General features: G+C 55.8%; 1 protein-coding gene across 1 annotated transcript in view; it reads left to right on the top strand.

The window, feature by feature from the left end:
- The window catches only part of GRM4 (glutamate metabotropic receptor 4), a 116954-nt gene that overhangs the window by 50968 nt on the left and 40752 nt on the right, over positions 1-25234 (top strand). Inside the window, exon 3 of the mRNA XM_045074721.1 lies at positions 3322-3538. Within this exon, the coding sequence (XP_044930656.1) occupies positions 3322-3538 (217 nt within the window). The remainder of the gene's footprint in view (positions 1-3321; positions 3539-25234) is intronic.

The following is a 25234-nucleotide window of genomic DNA, read 5'->3' as shown; positions in this document are numbered from 1 at the left end:
GGGCTAAGGGAGGTGTGGCAGGAGGGATTATAACTCACCTCTGAGCTAACCTTTCAAGGGCTTACTCACTGCCAGCAGTTCATGAAAATTCCCTCACATGACCCTCACAACTGTATGAGACAGGGATTGTGATTATTCCCATTTTGCAGCTGAGAAAACTGAGGTCTAGAGAAGAGAAGTAACTTGCTGGAGACTTCCCAGCTGATGGGTGGCTGAGCCGGGGTTTGAACCTGAGCAGTTGAGCTCCCAAATCACTGCACCAGAAACAACCATTCTGGGAAGCTTGGAGGGCCCGAAGCTGAGAAGGAGCCTGCAAAGCTGAGAAGGAGCCTGCGAGGGGCCCAGGGAGGTGGTGCTGGGAGGGGATGCCGGCTTTAGGAGGTTGTCTCCTCCTTCTCTGCCGCCTCAGGGCTGGGTCCCTGCATCAGGGTCTCGGAATTATTGGGGGTAGAGCAAGGGGCCCTCCTGGGCTCCTGAAAGCCAAGGCCGGGGCACCCCTGCAGACTGACCTGCTTACCCAGCAGGAACCCCATGCTTGGCCCTCCCACCCTTTGTGGGAATGGGGGCAGGCAGTGGGGCGGGGGCCTGGGTCCTAATATCTGGACATCTGTGTGTCCGTGTGCCGTCCCAGTCCATGTTGAGTGCCTGAACTGGAGGAGAGGTGGGCGGTGGCTTGGAGGGAAGAATGAGGGGTGATGAGTGAGAAGTCTCCTGCACGAGGGGCCCTGAGACTTCCCTGGGCTTCCTGTCCCTTCTGTTGGATGCAGTCCCTTTTGACTCCAGCACTGTATTGGGAGAAAACATCAGAAGTAGGAGACAAGCTTTTTCTAATTAGGAAAAGTGCGGGTCCCCAGGCATGAGATGAATGCTCCTTGCTGAAGACCAGACACAGAGGGCAGCCGACAATCCAGACCTGCTGGGAAGGCAGGCTGGAAGGGCCGGTCCTGGCCCCACCCTCTGCACCACCTGCTCTCTCTCCAGCTCCAAATCCGGGGCTCTTCTGTTCAGAGGCATGACCCGGGGGTGCTGTCAATTTTGTTTAGTTTTATTGTTTAAAATGTGTTAAATCGGGACCTTTTAGGCGTTTGCGAAACAAAGGGAGTGGTGAGCCCCCAAGTACACGGGACTCAGAGCTGTCCCCGCTCCTGGCCATCATCATTTCCTCTGTGCCCTCCTGCTGTGATGCGTTTGAAGCGAACCCAAACCTCATCATAGCACCACCCCACTCCGTGTTTCAGTACCGATCCAAAGCAGCAGGTCTCCACTGGGGATGGTTCTGCACCCTGCGGGGTCCTTGGCAATGTCTGGAGACATTTTTGGTTGTCGTGACTGGGGGAGGAGTGTGCTCTTGGCATCTAGTGGGTAGGGGAATGGGGTGCTGCTAAGCGTCCTTCAGTGCCCAGAACAGAATCAGACCCCCAAAGCGTTAATAGTGCCCAGGCAGAGAGATGTTGCTCTGAATGACAGACCCATAAACACCAACCAACCCCTACAACCCTAATACCCCTTGGCAGACCCTGGAAATAGCGATTCTCCTGAAATTAACCCAAAGCTGTTCTAGAGGGCGCTGTGTTCATGCTCAGTGCTCTCCATGGCAGAGGGCTGGCTGGTTTTGGGGGGCCATTGACGCAGGTAGGAGGGGGGACGGAAGCAGGTGCTCGGGAAGACTATAGTGTGATTTGTTTCCTGAGCAGGTGGTATGTTTGCCTGACTCTGCATGCAAGAACACACGAAGAGTGTCAGGGGACGCGTCTCCCTGTTCCTGCCTCCTAGCCACCTGGTTCCCTTTCCAGAGGCTGTTCCGTTTCAGAGGGTGGGGGAAACCCGTCCCGTCTTCTCCCACAATAGACTTTGTTCCTGCTGTGGGTCTTGGAGAACTGTCTAGAGCCAGGCATGGAAACCTCCAGGATCTTTTTCACGGCTGAATAGTATTCCTTGAGGGGCTGTGGTTTCTTTTACTGGATTATTTCCAAAAGTTTGCTCTTACAGACAGTGCCACGGTGATTATATGCCAACTTAGAAGGACCACGAGAGTTACGATGAGAGGGTTTGGGGGTTCCCTGCAGTTGCTCAGCCAATCCGGACAAGCCATCATCTGTTTTCCCCCATCCTTCCCTTTCTCCTGAGTAAGTTCAGTGAGGGGAAGCAGTGAGGGGCCTACTGGGGCCCACCTTAGGAGGCATCATGGGGGGACCAAGCTCATGGGCATCTTTGGTGGAAGGTGGACCCTTGCTGTCCCTGGGAATGGGGCCAGGTGGGCAACCACTTGTTCAGGGTGCACCCCAAATCCTGTTCCCCCCCAAACATTTCCCACCCTCAGTGGTCACAGACTGGCCAGGAGGTTTTTGTCCTTCATTTGGATGTTGGCCACAGGAAGAAGGACAGCTTAAGGGCTCTGCATCTCACTTTTGCATGGAGAGGGCCCAGGGGACGTCTGTGGGGGCACAAAGGTGCTCCGTGGCTGGGAGAGCCAGGCCTGAGGGACAGAGGGCCTGGAGTCTTCCATGGAGGCCTGTCTGGGCCCTGGGTCCCAGGCTCAGGAGAGAGGGACTTCCCAGGGGCCCTGCCTGCTCTGTCCTCCTGTGATTCCATCCTCTGGGTGGCCAGGGCCATGGGATAATGGCGGGGACCTGGTCTCCTGAGCTGGGCAGGACGATGGAGCTGTGGGGACAGGGTCTGCTAGGTGGTGACATGAGGGGCTCCCTGGGAGAGGGTGATGGGCCGAATGACCTCTCAGTGCCCCTCTTGACACCCTCATCCCCACCCCAGCCCTGGGATAAATTATGTTGTCCACCTAGGGATTTTCCCTTGCTGGGATCTTCTAGCTCTTTGTGTGAATGGAGGTACCCAGAGGCTCTGGTGTGTGTGTGTGTGTGTGTGTGTGTGTTTTGGGGACCACCAGCCACAGGATCCAGGTGAAGCTGGTTGGGATATTTTTCTGAAAGAGGAGGGCTTGAAGGCTGATGCGTCAGTCACTTCTCATCCTGATGCCAGTCTTATTCTGGGTGGGGATGGGGAGGACATGGGGAGGCTGGGCGGTGGGGGGAGCTGAGAGGAGGTGGGAGGCCTTGGGACTCTGAGCTGCAGCCAGGGGAGGGCCACCTAGCCAGGTGCTTACACTCTCTGGGCCTCAGTTTCTTCCCCTGTCAGGTGGGCTAGGACCCACCCAGCCCACACCCCAGGGTCTCCCCTAGGATAAGAAGGGCTGGGGCAGTCCTGAGGCTGTGGGGATGGGAAGGAGATTGGTGCGCAGTGGTGTGGTGTTGGCTGAGCACGGTGGGGGTACCAGCCGCCCCCATCAGCGGCCCCTCTCGCCCCCAGATCCCCCAGATCAGCTACGCCTCCACAGCCCCCGACCTGAGTGACAACAGCCGCTACGACTTCTTCTCCCGCGTGGTGCCCTCGGACACGTACCAGGCCCAGGCCATGGTGGACATCGTCCGCGCCCTCAAGTGGAACTACGTGTCCACGCTGGCCTCGGAGGGCAGCTATGGCGAGAGCGGCGTGGAGGCCTTCATCCAGAAGTCCCGGGAGGATGGTGAGTCATGCTTGGGAATGGGGGATGGCAGGGCACAGTGGCCCAGTGCTGCCTGAGAGGTCCTCTGCGTCCTGCCATGGGCTTTGTCTGCCCTGGGCCATTCCCCTCATGGACCTCCGCCTGTCTCCTGGGCCCTGGGGAGCCGTCTGTGGTCTTGCCAGCCGGCTAGGGAACCCCTAGGGCTAGGGTATTGGATGAGGGATTATTGATTTTCCTGGCGTGGGATCCAGCGGAAAGGCTGCTGTTCTTAGGCAGAGGGAGGATGGGATGGGCGGAGGTGGCCTTGTTTAGGGAGGGTCTCAGGGACCCAGGAGATGGGGGCTCAGCTAGCAGGTTCTTGGAGCCAGGGTTGTATGAGGGGTGGAGCTGTGTATGGGAGTGAGAGACTGGGGCGGGCTGGGCTGTGCTGTTTCCTTGTGGCATCGGGGAATCGGTGTCAGTACATGGGATGCGAGAAGCTGGGACACAGGCTCTTGCCACAGACTACCTTTCCCCCTTAAGCTCCCTGCATTCCCTTAATTGTCCTCAAAATCTCCAGGGATAAAGCTTTTAGATAACAGCAAGCAAGAGGCTGGCAAAACATGGGTTAAACCTTTGGGCATCCTGAAGCCTGGCCCCCTGAGAGGGTCAGTTCTGTGGCCTGTCTATGCTGCGGAGGGCGGCCTGCAGGGGACCCTGGCCGTGGGCGTCCAGTGCAGCCCTGGTTATGGGGCTCTACCTGGGTCCGGTTGCACCTTGCCAAGCAGGCCAGCTCCTTGAGGGTGGAGTGTTGAGTTGGGGGAAGCAGATAGCCTCTTCCCCTCCTGACAGGCCCAACTCCTGGCAGAGGGGCCCAGGCCTCTCCCAAGGCTCAGTCTCTAAAGAGCTCACTGTGGCGCCCTCGACCTTGGAGGACGGCATCTGTATATTTGTACCCGCAGAACCTCGGGACTCTAATTGCTTTTCCTAAGGGCCACAGAGCATCCAGAGCCTGGCGTTGGTAACACCCTGTGGGCATAATCCTGCTATAAATCTCAGATAAGCCCCTTTAATTGTAGAGCTAGAGCAGCTCAGGGGCCAGCACCTTGGTGGAGAGGACGGAAGTGGGGTGGTGCTGACCAGTGGCTGGGCTCCAGGCCACTCCCCATGTCGGCAGCTGGCCAGGCAGAGGGGAGCGTGGGCCGTGCTGCAGCTTCCTGGGGTCCCCTGGCGGTGTCAGACCCCCAGGGACGCAGCCACCTCCCGCTGGCTGCCCACGTGTCCTTTACTGCTCTGACAGGGCATGGGGACCTCTTTCTGGGCTGGCCCCACCCACCCTGCCCTGCTGGTACCCATCCTCCATGGCTGGCATCCATTCCCAAACAAGTCCACTGCCTTTCGGTTTCAGGTGCAATCTTTACGGGATTTGTGGACAAAGGTGCTAAAGGGAGGGACAGAAAGTCTAGAATTGTAGTGTTCAGTGGTATTCAGTCCCAGCCACAAGGGACCTAGAAGCCCCTCCCAGTGCTTATGTAGCTCTCCCTAGGTGCCTCATACCGACTGAGCGCACGTTTGACACTTGTTGTCCTGGGTAACCCTCCCTACCCAGTGAGGTAGACTTCCCCGTTTTACAGGGGAAGAAGCTGAGGCACTGAGAGGACAATAATAACCAGCCCCAGGTCATATAAGTAAAGAGGTAGAGAAGGGATTTGAACCCAGGCTGTCTGGCTTGAGGACTAGAGGTCTTAACAGCTTTTATAGTCATCAGTCCATCTTCTGCCCCCATTTCCCACAGATGGGGGCATGACAGACAGACAGACACACACACACACATAGCCTGGAGGGACACCTGCTGATGTGTTAAGAGCAGGAGAGGTATGGGATTAGGGTGAGGTCTAGGTATTGCATTTTAAAAAATTTTAATTTGTTATAGAGAGGGCGGGGCATAAGTTGGGGGAGGAGCAGAGGCAGAGGAAGAGGGAGAAGCAGGCTCCCCACAGAGCAGGTTGCCTGACACGGGGCTTGATCCCAGGACCCTAGGATCATGACCTGAGCTGAAGGCAGATGCTTAGCCACCCGGGCATCCCTAGGTACTGCATTTTGGCCAAAACCCAGACTATTGTTTGAATTTTCTACAAGCATCTAGAAGGTATTTGGTGGTCAGAAAATATATCGTCTACTAAAGACTTTTAAAAAGGAATTCTAGAAAAAGAAAACTAGCTTTGCTGCCAGGGTCCGTGGCTCAGGGACACCCTTGGCCTGGCACCGGTGTCCTTCCCAGTGCCCCCTGCCCGCTGCGCCCCATCCCATTGCCCAGGGCCTAACCTCCCACGTCTTTAGAACCTCCTCCTGGCTCCCCTCGCAGCCCTAAGACCCTGGCTGGGCCTGCCCTCGTGTAAGGGTCACTAGTCCCTACCCCACCTGCTAAATGAAATTTGATTTGGAGGAACGTCTTTACGTGGGTGAAAAGAAAAGGAGAGAGAAAGCAGTGCTCCAGCTGGCCAAATTGAAATCAGAATTGAGCGGCCTGTAGAAAGAGGCTGCTGTACCTTGTAGCCTAATCCCTGTGAAAGATTAAAGATGTCTTTGGCTGTATATGGTATTGATTCGTCCTCTGAAGTATAAATCATCTGTGAGTTGCCCAGAGGAGTGCCAGGCAGTGGAGTGGAGGGGAAGGCGTGCTTGCCAGACTGCGGATGTACATCAGAGCTGAGGGGAGAGCTTGGCCAGCAAGTCCTGGGTGCCTGCCTGCTCGGTAGGCTTGAGGTCCTGCAGGGGAGCACCATTGTGTCCATTTTATGGATGAAGAAACTGAGGCCAGAGACAGCAGGTGATTTCCCCAAGGGCATATAAGCAGGATATGGCGGATCTCTGTCCTCTGGGTGGGGAGCTCTTGCCTAGCACCCAGTATGGGTTGGGCCATTGGCACAGGGCTTAAAGGAAGCCCCGGGCCTGCATTTCCCACTCCCCATCAGTGCCATGCTCTCCCACCCTAATCATTCAGTCATGTGGCTCATTCCCCAGGCCGTCCTGTGGTCCTTGACTGAGCCCTCCCTGTGTCAGGCACCCTCCCTGCACTATTGTGAATCCTAGAGACAACGCTATAAGTCCGGTGTGTCTGTTCCCATTTCACAGAGGGGAACACTGAGGCTTCAGGGGATGAGGTGGCTTGCCCAGGTTCACACAGCGAGGTGTTGCGGCAGAACTTGGAGCCAGGCTCTGTCTCCACACTGCCCAAATCACAGAGGTGGCAGCGTGTGGTTAACAGCCGCTTCTGGAAGACAGATCTGGGCTCTGGCTCGGCGGCCTCTTGGGTGTGAGAGCCTGGGACAGTCACTCCGCTGCTCAGGTTTGGTTTGCTCACCGGTGAAATGAGGATAAACCTGGTTGCTGCCAGAACAGAACGTGCTTCTGGCCCACGGCTGTGGGAGCTCAGGAACACACACCAGAGGGTTCTTATCAGGGATCGGGGTGCACGGGTTCCAGCTCTCCCCGTCCCCATTGCCTGGCCACTCCTAGGAAGACCCTGGGGAGAGCTGAAGATCAGGCTGGGTGCTAATGGAAGCTGTAAGTCACGTCAGGGACTAGGCTAGGGACAAAGCCTCAGGAGTCCAGGGCCAGCCTGCTTCTCACAGAACACTTGGTCCTGCGGCATCAGGGCGGTGAGGTGAGCTCCAAAGGCAGTGAGTGCGGGACCCGTGAGGGGGAGAGGGGTGCACGTATGTGATTTTCTGGACACATGACCGGCGGGCTTGCCTGGGTAGTAGCGTCTGTGGACAGGCCTGTGTGCGCATGCGTGCTCGCGTGAGGCGTCTGGTGCCTTTCCCCGTCTTTGAGCGCCAGGACTCCCTCCTCCTTGCCAGGCAGCTGGGATTAGGCATGCAGAGCAGGCCCTGCCTGGGCTCTGGAGATAATGTGAGTGAGTCACCCCAGGAGGGAGGAACAGGCCTGAGGGGGTAGTACCCATGTGGCCCTGTCCTCAGTGCCTCCCTCCACCATCTTGGGCCCCTCAGGGTTGGGGTCTGGGGTATATAAACTTCTACACCCCCACAGCCTCTCTCTGCCCCTGGGGCCCCACGTGAGCCTCAGTTTACTTCCCATAGTGCTCCATTTTATGGTTAAGGAAAACAAAGCCTCAGGGAAGTTAAGGGATCTGCTGAAGGTCAAACAAAAGTGCTGAGTAGCAGCCCGGGCCTCCTGTGTGGGTGAGGGAAGAATGGACGATATTAGTAGGTAATACTGACGGAGTCCTTCCAGCTCTTGTTTTATGTACCTCATACATGTTAACTCATTTAGCCTTCAAGACAGCCCCATTCTACGGATGGCAATACTGAGGATCAGAGAGGTGAGGCAACTCCCCTGAGGTCACACAGCTGGAAAAGAGCAAGAGTAGAATTTGAATCCAGTAGATGGTTCCTTTACCTCTGGTGCATGTGACAGGAAGGACACAGGCCAGCTCCTGGCAGGCGCCTCTCCAGGGGGTCACTTGGGGGCTTTGGTTCTGGTCCTCTTTGGTGAGTGATTCCAGCACCCTGGGCATATCTGGGCCTGTGCTGCTAGGGTGGGAGCAAGATGGCCTGCCCTGCGTGGTGACAGGGCAGGAAGGGGCGGGGGTGGATGGGTCAGGTCTGTTCCTTGGAGGACGTCCTGTCCCTTGCACAGTGAGAAGTTCTAGAGCCTTATCTCCCCACTGTGTCCCCGTGTCCCCTATTGATATTCCAGAGACACTGGTGAGTCAAGCTGTTGCTGGTCTGACCTCCAGCTCCAGCTCCCGGGGTGGAGCTTCAGACCTGCATTTAGATGGCTCTTGTCAGCAAGGGCTGCGACTGGCAGGGCTGTCTCAAGGCTGGGGTGCTTCCTCATCCCACTGCTGTGACATCTTTGGACTCATCTTCTCCGGGTGTAAAGGGGACACTCACTTCCTGGAGGCTCCAAGGGGATGGGAGAAGAGCTTGGCCAGCTGGAAAGATTTGTGGCCCCGGGGCTGGAAGTGTTCACACTGCTCGTGTAGCTGGGAAGCCAGAAAGGACAGGTTTGCCCCAGCGTGCCCGCAGGATCCAGAGACCCCTTACAGGTGGACAGAATGCCTGCTTCCCTTCCCGCTGCCCTTGGCCTTTTCTCCTCCTTCTCCCCTCCATTTCTCTACCTGCCTCCTCACTGCTCCTCTAACACTCTGGGCATCAGCCTACCTCTGAGCCTTTGCACTGGCTGGTGCCTCGGCCTGGAATTGTCTTTCCCTGAATATCTATGTAGCCTGCATGCTCAGTACATTCAGGTGTCTTCCCCGCTGTCCCTGCTGTCTTCAGAGGCCTTTCCGGGACCACAGTATTGAAGACAGCCCCTCCTCTGGCCTGTTACTCTCCTTTCCCTGTTGCTGGCTCTGTCTTTCTTGTAGCACTTGACAAGTAAATTCAGATTTGTTGATGGTGCATGAGGGCAGAGGGTTTTTTGCTCATTTTGCTCTCAGCTGCGTCACCAACACTGTCCCTGGCTCATAGTAGCTGCCTAGTAAATGTCTGGGGAATGGCTGACCGATAACAAAACCCAGCTCCCGGCTACTTACTTCTTTCGCCCTTCTCCCAGGGGGCCTGAGGTTGTTCTCCCTGCCTGCAGAAGGGCAGACTGAGGCTGACAGAGCAGAGGCACCTGGGGTTAGGTCGGGTGGACCTGGGACCCTGGCTCCCTCCTGCACTGAGCTCCCTGGCTGGCCCTGGCCTGCTCCTGACTCTCTGAGGACAGAATTCTTTCCTGGAGGCAGAAGCAGGGATGTGAGAGCTCAAGGCCACTCTGCAGCTGCGTCAGGCTAAGATGCAGGGCTCCACTTCCTCTCATTTCTTGCTGCAGTGCCCAGTGCCTGTCTTGGGGTTCTTTACCCTGAGGGGCTGCTGGCCCCAGAGGCCAGGAAGGGGAAGCGGCTCAGCCTTCCAGACTTGCTTGAGTGTCCTGGCCGGCCCGGGCTATACAGCCTCTGTGTAGGCAGCCCCGTGTGAGGAGAGGAGAGACATCAGGGGGCACCGCCGGCTCTCGGTGGGTGGGGGTGGGGGAGCGGTAAAAACCACCAGAACCCACGCCCTGCCCTGCATGCAGCGAGGGCTCGTGGAGTTTGCCTGAGTAAGTGAATGGAGGGATGTAATGATGCATCTGTTAAAGTAAGAGCTAGGCTGTAGAGCTGCACAGGGCCTGGCACAGTGAGACAGGCTTAGACAAGTGAAGAGGAGGGGAAGGGCATGCCAGCTGGGGGAACAGCAGGAACAAGAGGCTGGAGATAGGAGTGAGTCAGGCAGATCGGCCACTGCTGAGGGGCCTGGCCTGGTCCTAGTGGTCACAGGACAGGAACCAATGCGAGATGGAGCTGAGCAGAGTTTTTTTCAAGCCAATCTTGTATTTAAAATTTTTTTTGGCAGCTGGGGTCATGTCTGCTGATCCGAGGGAGTGTTTTAGCACACACTGTCTCCACCTGCTGTGTCCCACTTGCTCAGGGCCCTGTGTGTGTGGGGGGGTCCTTTTGCCCTTTAGGCTCAGGCCAAGGCCCTGCCTCCCTACAGTCTTCCCTCATCTGCTCTCTCCTGGGCAGAGATGCTCACCTGGAGGGAGGCTGACGGTCCCCAGGGCTCACCACATGGGAAGCCTCAAGTTCCCCCACCCCGGTGCCTACTGAACTTTCCCTGGGCTTCTTCCATAAGGCTCTGGGCACCTCCCCCCCCCCCCCCGAGGCTGGGGAAGGACAGGGCTCACTTTTTCTCTGTGCTCTTCACCCCCCTTTGCACACAGCGGGGCCTTAATAGATGTTTGTACAATGAACACGTGAGCCAACGGATGACCAGCCCTGTGTCCTTGGGTCCGTCACTGCCCTTCTGGGGCCTCCTTCTTACCTCTTTTAACAGGTGCAGGAGAGTCAGCTCAGCGCCAGCGTCTAGCTCTGCTCCCTACAGGCGGCGTCCCCACAGTCTGTGGCCCTGGGCTCCAGGCATTTTTCTCTGTAAGGAAAGGCTTTCTGAGAAGTGCTGGAAAAGAAGACAACCCTCAGGACCTAAAAGAATGGGTGTCAAACGGGGATGCTTCCAAGTTTGGTCTTTGAGTTCAGGGATGATTGGGACCAATTGCACAGGGACAGAGGCTGGAGCATGCAATCTTCTCGCTCCCAATCAGATGGAATGGGGTTGGCCCCAAGAGACCAGGGACCCGGAAGCAGGGAGGGGTCCTGCCACTGGCTTTAGCTTGGTATGTATGAGCTTGTAGCATCTTCTCATGGGGAGACCTGTGGACTCTCTCCTCACTGCTTCCTGGAGTCACAGCACTGGGACCGGCAGCCAGGGCCCAGGATGCCCTACCCACTGGCCACGCATCCTCCAAGGATGCAGAGGGGAAGTGGACCCTGTCTTGCAGCCGGTCGCCATCATTGTAGCTTAGCAACCAGGCCTCCCTGAACTGGAGACACGTCCTGTCTTCCACCGCATTGGTCTGCCGCCCTTCACTCTACCGTAGGTAGAAATTAAGTGGACCTGGTGTGGGCACCCCCTGCCGAGCCACGAGGCCTACCTTGTGCCGGCTGGGTCTCCTGGCCGGCGCTTGGAGATTGGCAAGATGCTGGCATCAATGTGACTGCTTGGTGACTGCCAGGTCAATCTTCATACTGACGTGAAGATGAACCCTGAGCTTGCCCGGCCCGCCTTGGGGACTTGGCCTGTCCACTCTGATTTCTCTGCCACTCTGGCCTTTGGCAGGGTGCTGACACCTCTTGATTCTGCGTATCCCCTGGGTTGGGTGTCAGTGGGTCACTTTTCCTGCTCTCTCCGGTATGCCTTTGATGTGCCCACCCTGGCCTATCACGGCGGGGCTGCGCTCCGTTCTGGGTTTGCCTCCAAGCTAGACGGGAGTGACGAGAAAGAAGACATTAGCCACCCAGCCCTTGTTGCCCTGAATTTGCATGCCTGCCCTCTTGGACAGGAAGCAGCATTTTCTCTCGCCAGCTTCCTTTGTGGAACATGTTTGAAGATTTCTTTGAGGTTTAAAAAAAAACCAAAAACCAACCCTTCCCTTTGTTGGTGGCAGCCCCATTGTGGCTTTGACCTTCCGGATCCTGTCCTCTGGACGCCACGGTAGGGCGGAGTGGTTGAGAGCCCAGAGCCTGGCTCTGCCCACCAGGAGTTGTACTGTGGTGAGCGGTCCCTTAAGGGTCTCTGGGCTTCAGTTTCCCCCTGGTGAAAGGGGGATATCGATAGTACCTGCCTTTTTGGTTGCCGGGAACGTGAAGTAAGTGAATCAGTGTAAGGCCTTCTGCATAGTCTGGGCCCTACACAATACACCAGGCTGCCAAAGGTGTCAGTTGTTGCCCTGACTAATCATAATGGGGGGGTGGGGGGCCAGTCTAGTGCTGCCTCTGTCTCTGGGTGGTTGTGTAACCCTGGGCTGTTCACTTTCCCTTGTGGAGTGTCAGCTTGATGACCCACATGAAGGTGATGGGTTGGGGACCTCTGAGGTCCTTCAGTGTGCATCGCTGCATGCTTCTTCACTCACCTCTCGTGGCTTTTTTTTTTTTTTTTTTTGGAGATTTTGTTTATTTATTTGAGAGAGAGAGAGAGAGCATGAGCCAGGGGAGGGGCAGAGAAGCATGGAGCCCAACATGGGGCTCGATCCCAGGAACTGGGGGATCACGATCTGAGCTGAAGGCAGATGCCCAACTGACTGCGGCACCAGGGTGCACCTCCCTTGGCTTTTGTATCTGTCCTCGCCACGTGGAAGTCCAGCTTCCTGTGTGTCTTCTTGTTTCTGGGCCCTGACCTGGGCCCACAGAGGAGCCCTGTGCACACTAACCTGATCCATTCTGAGCTCTTTCCCTTTGTTAAAGAGTGAAGCAGTGAAGGCCAGCGACCTTCCCCTGCTCGGATTTGGGAGTTCACCTCCAGGGACCCTCTTCCCCTGTTGGCTGACTGTTCGACTTCAGCCTGCTTTCCTATCTGAGGTGGGGTTCCCTGGATCCCCACTCTGAGCTCCTTGGAGATGTAGCTGAAGCATGCCCTGTGCTGTTCTTTCCCAGCAGCTGGGGAAGGACCCTGGGAACTCACTGCTTGCTTTCCTCACCGCCCTGAGACTTCTTGCTTCAGGCCCATTTGGGGCTGCTGAGTATCCTGGGTGAGGTCTCAGACTCACCCTCTACTCCTGTGTGACCTCAGGCAAGCCCCTATCCTTTCCTGAGCCTCCAGATCTTCATCAGACTGGGAAGGGGCTGGGTGCCTTCTTCAATGGGCTTGTGCACGTGAACACACTGAGGGACACTCGTAGCCATTTTTGCTTGTTATTCTGAGTCCTCCAGCCCTCTTCCTAGAGTCTTTGAGCCCCGACAAGCTCTGACTCCAGCACTGGCCCCTCAGCAGGACTGGCCTGGGTGAAGACCCCTAAATCACCTTTTTTTTTTTTTTTTAATATTTTATTTATTTGTCAGAGAGCGAGAGAGCACAAGCAGGGGGAGCAGCAGGCAGAGGGAGAAGCAGGCTCCCTATTGAGCAAGGAACCCAATGCGGGACTTGATCCCAGGGCCCCAGGATCATGACCTGGACCAAAGGCAGATGCTTAGCAGACTGAACCACCCAGGTGTCCCTCTTCTTGTGTTTTAATATACATATTTCTTGGGGACATCTCATTAACTGTCCTCACAGAAGCTGCCAGGCCCTAGCCCCAGTGTCAGCCCCTACACAGCCACTCTGAGAAATGTCCCCCTCTCCCCCTTTAAATAGAGATGAGTGTGGCTCAGACTGTCCATAGGCTCACTTGGGCCCCCACTGCTTGTCAGTGGCAGAGCTGGGATTGGTGCTTAGGTTTGTGTGACTCTGGAGCTCGAGAGAGGAAAGGTGGAGCCTTCTTTCAATGAAATATTTGTTTCCTTTTTCCCTGGCTTTCTCCAGGGAAACACTGGTGGGTCAGCTGTGGGGAGAGACCTAGGAGGACTTCCCCCAACAAAAGCCAGGGGTCTGCTCAGAGAAGGAGGGGGTGGAGGAGCTCCTTTGATGGGGAGTGTGTGTTTGGGGGGATGGGGGGATGGGTCAGGAGTCACCAAGTCATGGTGGCTGTGTATGAGCCTATGAGAGGTCCTGTCTAACAGGCCCCAGAGATAGGGAGGGACACATCCCTTGGTGGTCACTTATTCCGGGCTGGTTCCCCTCATGTTCCTGGGATTTTCAAGGACTCAGAAAGTTGGATTCCAGGCCTCTAAATTACATAGAGCCAACTCTGTGGGATGTCGCTGGTGAGGAGGAGAGTAGGGCATTTCTTCCCCTCTTCAGTTCCTTCATCCCTCACTTCTGAATGATAATTCATTCATTTGCTGGATAAATATTTATTGAGCACCTATTGTGTGTGTGCCAGGACGCTGGGCTTATGGCAGTGAACCAAACAGAAGATCATCCCTGGCCTTGTAAGCTCCCATTTGGGGAGAGGGCCAGAGGAACTTACAGCAAACAAGTAAATGCATCATTATATAATACAGTTTCAGATAGAAGCTGATGGCATGCTATGGAGAAGAATAAAACACCATAGATGGGCAGAGAGGATGAGGTAGGGGAGATAATCTCATATAAGGTCAGGGAAGGCCTTTCTGCAGAGATGACATTTGGGCAGAGCCCCAAATGCAGTAAGAGAGTGAGCTTTGTGATCTCCAGGAAGAGTGCCTCAGGCAGAGGAACCAGCAAGTGCAAAGGCCCTGAGATAGGGAGACTGCTGGCATTTGGGGAAGAACCAAGAGGCAGGGGCAGAGTGAGTGAGGTAGAGGGAAGTAGAAGAAGAGAGGCAGATCGTGTGGGGCCTTGTGGACCACTGGGAGGATCTTAGCTTTTGTTCTGAATGATACGGGAACTATTGGAGGGTTGTGAGCTGGGAGGAATGTTAACAGACTTGGGTTTATTATAATCTCTCTGGCTGTTGTGTAGGGAATACACTGGGGGAGGGGTGGGGCAGCTGAGGCAGGAATGCCAGTGAGGAGGCCAGTCCTCCTCCACTGGTGAGAAGTGCTGATGGATTAGACGAGGGGTGGGGGTGATGAGAAGGGACAGATTTTGGGTGTATTTTGAAGCTCAAGCCTGAAGGACTCGCTCTTAGATTGTGTGTGGAATGAAGGTGGCCCATGCACTCTGGGGTTTCAGCACCATGGACAGCAGAAAGAGCCCAGGTGGACTCTGGTCCCAACAAACTGCCGTTTCTTGGCCAGTCTGTGGCTGCTGAGCAAAGCCTCATCTGTAAAATGCAGGTTCCTTTCCCTCGATTCTGTTATCAAATTCTTTTTGCCAAGTATATTTCTGGGCGCTGCTGGGAATTCTCTTTGGGATGAGGCAGGTTTGAATGCAATTACAGTTGATCTTTGCACAGCACAGGGGCTAGGGGTGCCAACCCTGCATGGTTGAAAAGCTGCATCTGAGTTTTGACTCCTTGAAAACTTAACTATCAGTAGCCTCCTGGTGACCGGAAGTGTTACTGGTAACAAACAGTGGATTAACACGTATTTTGTCTGTTATGTGTATATACCGTGCTATTCCAATAAAGCAAGCTGGAAAGGAGAAAATGTTATTCAGAAAAGTCATAAGAAGAAGAAAATGTAAATACAGTACTCTGTCATATCAAGAAAAATCCACAGGCTAGTGGACCTGCACTTGTTCAGAGGGCCAACTGTGTATGGCTGGAAGGAGAGGTTTGGACACCTTTGTCTCCCCAAATCTCTGCATCTGCTAAACAGTGGTTTTGGGGAGGGAGCGCTTCCTTGAGGAGGGGGTGATGGAAGGAGCGATGGAAAAGGTGGGCCTGTCTCAGAGGAGCTGGAGGGTGTTCTGGGTGGGAGAACTGCATGAGTGGTGTGTCTTTTGATGACATTTTCCTCCTGAGAGTGAGGACGGGCAGGCTTCCTGGGAGTGCAGCAGGCCTATGTGGGTTGGGGGAGCCTGGCTCCGTGGTAGAGAGTGCTGCCCCCCAGGACTGCCATAGACTTACTGTGTGTCTTTGGACAGGCCACTGTTCCTCTTTGGCTCTCAGTTTATCCATCTGTAAAATGGGGATAATTACAGTCCCTACTTTGCTGGTTATTGTAAGAATGACAAAATCAAGTAATTAGCCATCAGAAAGGCCAAGAAAGGGCCTGAGGGGGGCTGGCTTTGAAGCCTGAGACCCCAGTGGTGAGCACTTGACCTCTTCCTGATTGGGGTTCTCCCCCCTCCTACTGTGAGTGTCCTCCCCTTTCTCCCCGGCTTGCATGGTGCCTTCTATCCATGTCCCGTTTTGCTGTAGACAGAATGATCATATGGATATTCTATGCAAATTCTCATTTTTAATGAGCCAGAAGGAAAGCTAACGACCATTTTACAGATATCTTGGGACCCAAGGGAGGCCTTGGGATTGGGGAGGAAGCAAGACAAAGTGACAAGCAAGAGGAGAGGGGAGGGAGGGAGGAGCATGAAGATGGAGAGGGACACAGTTTGGGCTGCCGAGGGGGCAACTTGTCAGTCACCCCAGAAAGTGGGAGAAAGATGGAAAGGTGGAGGAGAGGGGGAAGATGGGCTGGAGACAGGGAAGGTGGAGGCAGCCAGGATGAGGCTCTGGCGTTTCTGGGCCTTGGTTTCTTTATCTGTAAAATGGTCACCTAAGTTGTGGGCTGATTGGGAGGAATTAATGAGAGAAAGTGTGAGCTCTGCATGAACACGAGAGGCTGTGGACTAATGGGGGACTGTGTGTATGTCTGTGTGTGTGTGTGTGAGAGAGAGAGAGAGAGAGAGAGAGAGAGAGAATGAGAGAAAAGACAGGATGGGGTGGGGGAGGACAGAAGAGGAAAACAGAGGGACAGGAGCTGGAGATGAAGCCAAGCAACTTTCTGGACAGTAGAACAACTTTTTTAAAAAAAATAGATTTTATTTATTTATTCGACAGAAAGAGAGAGAACAGCAGGGGGAGAAGCAGGCAGAGGGAGAGGGAGAAGCAGGCTTTCCACTGAGCAGAGAGGCTGATGTGGGGCTCCATCCCACGACCCTGGGATCATGACCTGAGTCGAAGGCAGGTGCTTCACCTACTGAGCCACCCAGGCACCTGTAGACCAACTCTTAATAAATTAATTAGTACATTCCTCAGCATTTGTTGTCTGCTTTGCAAATGACTACCAGGTCCATGAGGGCAGGATTCTGAATTATTCTATTACTAACTGTACCCATAGTGTCTAGGACAGTGCCTGGTGCTTATGACTTACGTTGCTCATTCAGTGAATGCTCTGAGCCCCGCAGCGGCCATCCCCCCTAATTTTTATTCACTGTGTTAGGTTCAGTGATTGAGATGTTGGGATTGCTATAGGTGCCCAAGGGAGAAGGAGCCTGGGGAGACCCACGAAGGCTTCCTGGAAGAGTGGGCCATGTACTGAATCCTCAAGAATGGACAGGTGCTGACTTGAGGAAGGAGGGGTCTGGGAAGGGGAATTGGGCACAAAGGCGGAGAGGAGAGTCTGAGCAAAGGCAGGAAGATAGGGGTACCTATCTGTGTATCTGAAACTGTAGGAGCTGTTGGAGGTGTGGAGAGATGCGTGACGAGGCTGCAGGGCCTCAGGTGGGACTGGGGTGAGGAATTTGGACTTTGCCTTGAGGGAGGTGAGAGCCACTGAGGCAGGGAAGTAGTGGAACGGGACTGGAGTTTTGGTGGAAAGGCCAGGGGCCACGCTGGGCAGGCTGAGTTTTGTGCAGAGGTGTGGGGCTCTGGTCTGGTAAGATGGTGTTGACAGGAATGGGGGTGTGCAGTGGGTTGTGGCTGAGGGATGAGGCTGGACCTGCCCAGGAGTGCCAAGCCAGCCTGGAGAGGGGCCCAGGCAGTGTGGGTGTGTGGACTGCCTTAGGCTGATCATGGTCCCTCTCTGGGTGCTGGTTTCAATAAAAAAGGAGCACTCCCTCCCTCAACTCTGCTCTGTGGGGTGAGGGTTGGCTGAGCATCTGTCCCCCAGCCCCCTTGCTCCTGGATGCCCTCCTGAGACCCACTCAAGGCTGTTCCCTGGATCTAGGCCTGGAGTCCCTGTCCGGGTCCCTGTCTTTCTGCTCCAAGCTGTGGTCTTACAGTGTTGGGAGAGCCCGGGACAGTTTTTTGGGGTGAGGTGGACACTGCAGCTCAGGGCCCACATCGGGGTCTCAGCCCCAGACCTTTATCCATCAGCCTCTACTAACCTGAGTCCTGAGGCACCTCAAGAAAGCCTCTCATGGCATGCTGGGTCAGGCTGGTGTCCGCTGGTGTCCTTACTGCTGTCCTTCCGCCGTCCTTTACCAAAGCCAGTTAATGAAGCACGTGCACATCTGCTGTCTGGGTTCTCCCTCCCAGGCGTGGCTCAGCGGCCCCATTTTCTGGCTGAAGAAGCTGAGGCCCAGTGGGGCGATGGGATTGCTGGGATAGGTCAATGCCAGAGCTGGACCCAGGCCCCCCCACGTTCGCTGCACGACCTCCTGTTCTGCCACGCCTCCTGCTGGCCTGGCCTGAAGTGGAGGGGGCGAGGCCTGGTGTGGGAGAGGGTCCGGGAGGACTTCATTACCCAGTGCCTGCTTGTGGCAGGTGAGGGGGGGGCGGTGCCGAGCCCGCCGCCGGCGGGGAGACATGCTTGGCCTGCCTGGGTAATTACATCTCAACATTTCATTTTGCTTGTCAGTTTCCACTTCCTGGGGATGTGGGCTCCTAAATATTTTATCCCGGCCTGCAGCCGTCCGTTCCTCCCCCGCCAAACCGCAGGCCCGGCAGCAGGCCCCTGGCTCCGGCCCCTCCCTGCACAGCTGAGACTCCGTCCCTGTACTGGGGGTGGAGCTGGCCAGAGGTCATCTTCTTCACACCCTTGCCCCACGCAGGGGTCCCTGCCACCAGCCCCTCACTGGCTCCTCTTCTCAAGGCGTCTGGTGTGAGGAGGCCAGGCACACAACATTGTGGGAAATGAGGCTCTGTTCAACCAATGCAGATTAGTGCCTACTGTGTGCTTGGCACTCTGCTGGAAATTGGGAAGTTAGACAGGAGAGACGTAGTCTCCCCTTAAAGGGGCTTAGGGACTGATGGGGAAACTGACAATAATATATAGTAGCAAACACTTACTGAGTGCATATGCACCTGGCAGTGTTCAGAGAACCTTAACCTGCACCCACATATTCTTCAACTGTAGTATAGGGAGATGAGACCCAGAGAGGTGAGTAACTGGTCCAAGGTCACCCAGCTAAGACATGGCGGAGGTGGGAGGCCTTCTGCCCTGAAGCAGGGCAGTTACAGAAGGGGCCCAGCCTAGGCAGAGGAGCCTAAGTGGGTGTGATGAGTTCTGGCTGGGGCAGAGATCTGGCATGTTTCCAGGGGCAAGAGGACGAGGGAAGGGTATTTCTGGCAGAGGGACTGAGTGTGGGAACAGCCTAGCTGACTTGGAGAAAGAGGTCCTGATGCGGTAGAGTGCGGAGTTTGAGGCCGAGGAAGCAGGGCATCCCTGGAGCTGGTGGTCTTGTTCTGTGACGGGCTGCTCGGCAGAGGACTCAGAGCTAACACCCCGTCGTCCTGGGTCCGGCTGCCCCCTGCCTTTCTATGTGAGCCTTCTATGTGAGTCAAATCTGAGAGGTAAGTAGAATTCCTTCAATCAAAGGATGCAAGTTCTGGCCACTGAGAGTCTGGAGAAAGGTGCGGGCTGGGGTGGGAGGGGTGGGGGTGCTGGGTCAGGGCGGGGGTTCTCCTGGGGGGCGGGGAGTGCATTGGGTGGGGGCAGGTAGGAAACAGCCTCTTGCCACCACCTGCCTCCAAACCTCTTTGCTTCCTTTTCTATTTTTTTTTTCTGCCGTTCTCGCTTCAAAGGTGTTTTGCCTAAATGGGTTTGTGTTAAGATATTAGGTCGATCACTCAGCAAGTTTCCCTCTGCTCAGAGCTGAGCGCCATGAATAATGCAGCTCCGAAGAAGGCTGCCACTGCCCAATGGCCTGGGACAGCAGCGCTCAGTTCAGAGGCACTGCTGAGTCCCCCCAAACCTGCGCCCTCCCCCTCCCCCAGATATCCCCTGGGGGTGGACCTTCCATCCTCACAACAGCCCTGTGCATCAGGGGGTGGGGGTAACGCCATCCCGTGTTACAGACGCAGAAATGGCAGAAATGGACATTTGGAGAGGTTGGGCAAAGGAGCTTTTATCACGAAGCAAGTAAGTGGTTGAAGTGGGACATGGGCCCCGCTGTGCCCCAGCTCTCTGATGCTTGTGTCCCCTGCACCCCCAGAGCCGGCCCTGTTCTCCACAGGGGCACGGCTGGCTGGGAGTGGAGGCAGAGGGAGAGGGTTTCAGCAGGAAGACAGGATTTCCCTCGGCCGAAGGGTCACTGAAGCAGCTTGGTAAATGGTTGTTGGATGATGGGGGTGCTGGACCCTGTTGTCAGTCACTAACCCACCCCCCATGGCACTCCCTAGCCAGGCCTCACTCTGAACCATAGCAAAGGGGAGGCATGATTCTTGCTCAGGTGTGGTCCGGCCAGCCTGGCAGCTTCGAGGAGGTGCAGACACAACAGCTCACATGCCGGTGTGCCCAGCTCTGTGGCTGTGTGACTGTGGGGGGCCGGGTGCCGCGAGTGGTCATGTGAGGCTGTGCAGTTGCTGTGGGAGCTTGTGTGGCTGTGTGGGATTGTGCGAGTGGGACTGTATGTGGCCAGGTGTGGGTCCTGGTGGCCATGAGGCTGCACGTAGCTGTCATCAGGTTGTGTGAGATTGTGATACGGGATGTGAGAGTGTTTGTGTTGCCGCGTGCACACACGTGCACATGTGCGCGCGCGCGCGTGTGTGTGTGTGTGTGTGTGTGTGTTGGGAGGGCGTGGCTGGGAGTGGTGGGAGGTGCTGAGACTGTTCAGGAAGGGAAATTGCATGTTCTGCCCTTCTGCCCAGGAGAGTCCCTGGGCCTCCCTGCTTTGACCCTGGCTTCCGCCCAGCACCCTGTCTCTGGGGACAGTTCCTGGGTCAGCACAGTGCCCTTGGTCCCTAGAACGTACCTCACCAGGGCACTGGGTCCTGGCCTGGGCCGAGCGAAGAGGTCTCTATCTTCCCTACTCCTGCCCTCCTGCGTGAGCAGCTCTTGCCCCCACTGGCCTCACCTGTTCCGCAGAGGCCGTGGCTCCAGAAGGCAGACCCGGCCTTCACAGACTCCACCTTTCTTGATCCTCCCTCCAACTCCACCACACGCGGCTTCTTTAAGTCCTTTTCCATTTTGTGGTTGGAAAGTCTGATGCTCAGAGAGGTTAAGTGACTTGTCCAAAGTCACACAGTGAGTGAGCCGTGGAGCCAGCATGCTCTGGGTCAAGGTGGAGGGGTGGAGGGAGCTGAACGCAGGTGCAGTATTCATGTTTTGCACACACCTTCTGTGGAATTTGATAGGGAAGCATCTGCAGGTGGGAAACCAGGGGACTGTCTTCTCCTCATTGTCCCTTGGTACCTGGGCCTTCCTGGTCTTCCTGGGTCTTCCAGCCACCTCTCCCACAGTGGGCTTACTACCTCCGTGGGGCTGGAGTCAGCGGGGAGGGTGAATATTCTAGTTTCAGTTCTTCTCTTTTGGCCCTGGCAACTTTAGACTCTGAGGACCTGTCAGTTTGCATGGCTGTTTGTTTGTTTGTTTATTTATTTATTTATTTGACAGAGAGAGAGAGAGAGAGAGAGAGATCACAAGCAGGCAGGCAGAGAGAGAGGGGGAAGTAGGCTCTCCGCTGAGCAGAGAGCCCAATGCGGGGCTCAATCCCAGGACCCTGAGATCATGAACACAGCTGAAGGCAGAGGCTCAACCCTCTGAGCCACCCAGGCACCCCTGCCTGGCTGTTTTATATTTGTCTTCACTTCTTCTTCTTCTTGGTTTTTCTAAACATAAACTCTGTCCCCAACGAGGGACTTGAACTCACGACCCCAAGATCAAGAGTTGCGTGCTTTACCAACCAAGTCTGCACCGGGCGCCCCTTCCCTTGTTCTTTTGCACATGTATTTCCAAAGCACTCAGAGCAAGGAGTTTGCATCTAGGTGGAGAAGTAGAATCTCAAGGCAGGGTGGGACCGAGAGATGTCCGGGTGTGTGTGGTGTCCACCCCACGCGTGTGCAGAGCTCACAAGTTTGTCCTGTAAGGGCAGGTGTGGTGAGTGGATTAGCTTTGTAGCCCAGAGCCTGGCATGGAGTTGGTGCCAGGTGCAAAGTGGGTGCCCAGTGCATGTGTGTACAGAGGTCTGAGCCCTCAGCATGACCAGGGGATGGCTTTGAGGGGAAGTCACAGAGGTTGCAGGGCTCAGGGAGTTCCTGGAGGAGGTAGAAGGGTTTGAGCCTTTGCAAGTACTCCCCTTGGACTCCCACTGAGCCTCTGCCTCTAACCCCTTCCATCCCCACCAGGTGGGTACTCAGTGGCTCGTTCATGCAGCAAGGATGAATCAGGGCTCGTTGTTCGAGCAGGTGCAGCACGAGTGCTGGGCCCCCTGAGGGTCTGAGCAGAGATGCAGACACTAAGGAGATAACCAAGGCCCAGGGAGGGAGGGCAGCATCAGGCAGGTCCCTCCTGGCTGGGGGAGCAGCCTCTGCAAAGGCCCGTGGAGGGGGCAGACATGGTCAGATGGCACGTTCTCATAGGGACCTGGGGAAGACTGGATGTTGCAAACGTGGGAGGAGTCCCTGACCCTGTCCCTTTCTCTCTCTCTCTCTCTCTCTCACACACACACACACAACACACACACACTGAACCATGGAAGGTTGCAGGCAGGGAGCTGTGTGTCAGATGGAGGTTGGAGTGGAGACTGGATAGTGGGGAGTAGGTCCGGGAGCAGGAACAGAAAGGGACGTGGCCGTGAACCAGGCCTGAGCTGCTGCCTTCCCCCCACTCTCCCTCCTCCCCAGGCCTGGAGCTTCCTGTGGAGCCCCAGACCCAGCTGGAACCAGAGCTGGTTGGAGTCTGGGCCCGCTCTCACTCTGTCGCCCCCCAGCCTTTCTTACCCCACAAAAGCCACGGGTCAGGGGCATTCTCTCAGAGCCTGGCCTCGTCTCCCCACCCCAAAGCCCCCTCCAGCCATAGCTCTGCTGCCTGAAAACAAAAGTGGCATTGGGTTAGTTACTGCCCCTCTGAGTAGGTCCCTTTCCTGAGAGCAGATTTGGGAAGAGGGCCTGGCTTTTGGATCAGGAGGGAGCTTGCGCGTGCGCGCGCGCGCGCGTGTGTGTGTGTGTGTGTGTGTGTGTGCGCGTGTCCCCATATGGTCCAGGGGAACTCCCAGCCTTCCCCTCACCTCCCTCTCTGCTGGGAACCTGTGGGAGCCTGGGGGCCCCCCTTGGCTCATCTAACTCTCCCCAGCTTTCTCTCTGTGTTGCAATTTGCTGTCTTCACATTTTGCCATAATGTAGATTTTTCCACTTGATTTCCCAGGATTTATCTTTTGTTTCCCCCCTTTTTAAATTTAAAAGGACAAAAAAAAAAAAAAAAAAAAAAAAAAAGAAAGAAAGAAAAAAGGAAGGCAAAGAGAAAAAGAAAGAGGAGAGGAGCCCGTATGTGCTAGGAGCCTATATGTATGTGCTTGGCCCCCGTGGCTGCTGGCCTGTGCTGTGACGGGGACAGGCCTTCCTGAGCGACCTGCGCACTTCTGCCACAGGGAAATTCCTCCTTCCTGGTCTGGAGCCCAGCACCCGGGTTGCAGAGTGCGATCCTAGGGCCCTGAGTGCTGGAAAGAAAACTGGTGGATGTAGGGACCTCCTGGGGAGCCATGAACACAGCGCTCTATCCTGGCCGCTCTGCCCCCCCACCCCGCCCCGCCTGTGTGCTGACTGCTTAGCTCCTTCCTCAGGGCCCGGCGAGGGTACATTTCCTGGTGCGTGAGAGAATGAGGATAGGACTGGGAGACAGATGCCCAAGACTGGAGGGTGAGATCCCTGGGGAGGAACCAGAGAGCCCAGGTCCTTTGACTGTCCCCTACGTGACAGTGGGCATGGCTGAAAGCCAGCTGCTCTGGTGGGAGGCCTTCTCTCCCTGCCTGTCCTGGCTGCCAGGGTGGGCACAGCGGAGGTGCTGCGAAGGCCGGGGATCTGGGGCTTGCTTGGAGGGGGTGGCAGGATGGTGGGGAAGGCTTATTTAGACAGGTGGAGTGGGGAGAGCCATCTGGTGGGGGACAGGGAGGTGTGGGGAGGAGGAAGAGGCTGAGTGCAGGTGCATGTGTGCAAACCCTTGTCCCCAGGGGCTTAGGGAGACCCTTCAAGGGGAGGGGGTTGGCGGACCGACTCCCTCTGGGGGTCCCTTCACGCCTGTTGGTTCCCGCATTCCCATCCTCAGGCAGGCTCCCCCCCCACCCCGGATCATTCGGGCTCATGGAGGGAGCCAGGCACACACCCTCCGGGCCAGCAGAGGACAGAAAAACGAGGTCATTTCAGCAGCGGGCGTGCACTTGAGGGTGGGACTTACAGGTCCAAAGTGTTTTCAATTCCTGGCTCTTGGGCAAGGCGGCAGCTCCTGGGAAAAAGTCAGAGCCCTGAGTCCAAAGCTGCCTCTGCCTCTCAAGCTGCAGGCCTGGCCTGAGCCTGTGTGTCCTCTAGGACACAAGGGGTGGAATGAGCGGCTACAGCCCCCTTCTCCCGCCCTCACGTCACCTTGCTGCTTTCCTCCTCTGCCCTGCCTCCAGTAGGTTGTCTGGGGGTGGGGGTCTGGCCTCCTCACAGTTTGATCTTAGCATCTGGAACTTTCCAGGCACCTAATGAGCTCAGTAAACCTCTGTTGACTCCATGAAGGGAAATTGCACGTAGGCAGGGTGTGTTGGTGGGTGTGTGGGGAAGCACGGAGAAGCAGGCAGTGGGCCCGGCACCTGAGGTGCCGTCCCCTGCTACTGTATGCGTCTGCTGTCCAGGAGGCTGGCCCCTTGCCTTCCTCCTCTGGCGGATTGCTCTCTTTTCTGGCTTTGCCTTTCCCAACAGCGCATAAGCTCCAAGGCAGGGATCTTCCTTGTTACCATTTCTCAGCATCTGATTGTGCCAGGAACTGAGCAGGGCACATCTCAAATGAACGCATGCCCGAGTGAATGAATGTGCAAACGTACAGACCTGGCCTTGCCCTTGGGGAGTGCAGTTGGAGGCAGACACAGGAGCACCGGCTAGACTTGGAGAACACTGGGAAAGGTCATCAGACCGCAAATGGAAAGGGCTCAGATACCACAAAATACAACAGGAAACCAGGATCAAGTTTTGCTAGTGGAGTCTATATGTCACATTCAAGTCAAGGCAGGGGCCTGAGGAGAAGATAGGATTTCAGGAGCCAGAAGGATGGCGGGCACCCCACTCCCTTCCACTCCAGCGCGCTGTGGAGTACTTAGTGGAGGCCACTGGGCTGAGAGTGGCTGAAGGGCTCCATTTCACAGACGGAAAAGGAGACTGGGGTGTGTCCATGTGTGTTCTCCATCAGGCAGCACACATGAAGACTAGAACACCATCCCATCACTGCTGCTTCTGTCTGAAAGTTTTGTCTGGTTTGGGTTCTGGGGTCCATGTTTACTAAGCATTCACATTTTGCTGTATTTGCTTCTGATTATTATTTGGAGAAATATAATGTGGATTGTCTGGAAGCCAACCTCCATGCTGCCCTTCATGGAGGGCATGGAGCTCCTCCATGGAGCCCTTCTCGGTCTGGTTCTTTTGCTTCCTTTCCTTGAGGCAACCGCAACTGAAGGTGGTTCAGAGGATTCCTTTCTTGGACTTGCTTAGTCATTCAGTGCGCATTTATTGAGCACTGACTGTATGCCAGGCACTGTTCCAGGC

The sequence above is a fragment of the Mustela putorius genome, unplaced genomic scaffold, assembly GCF_011764305.1.
Source record: "Mustela putorius furo isolate JIRA1106 unplaced genomic scaffold, ASM1176430v1.1 tig00000135_pilon_pilon_pilon, whole genome shotgun sequence".
In the NCBI taxonomy this organism is placed as follows: Eukaryota; Metazoa; Chordata; class Mammalia; order Carnivora; family Mustelidae; genus Mustela; species Mustela putorius.
Note: the sequence above shows the minus strand (reverse complement) of the source record. Positions and strands in the feature narration are given on the sequence as shown.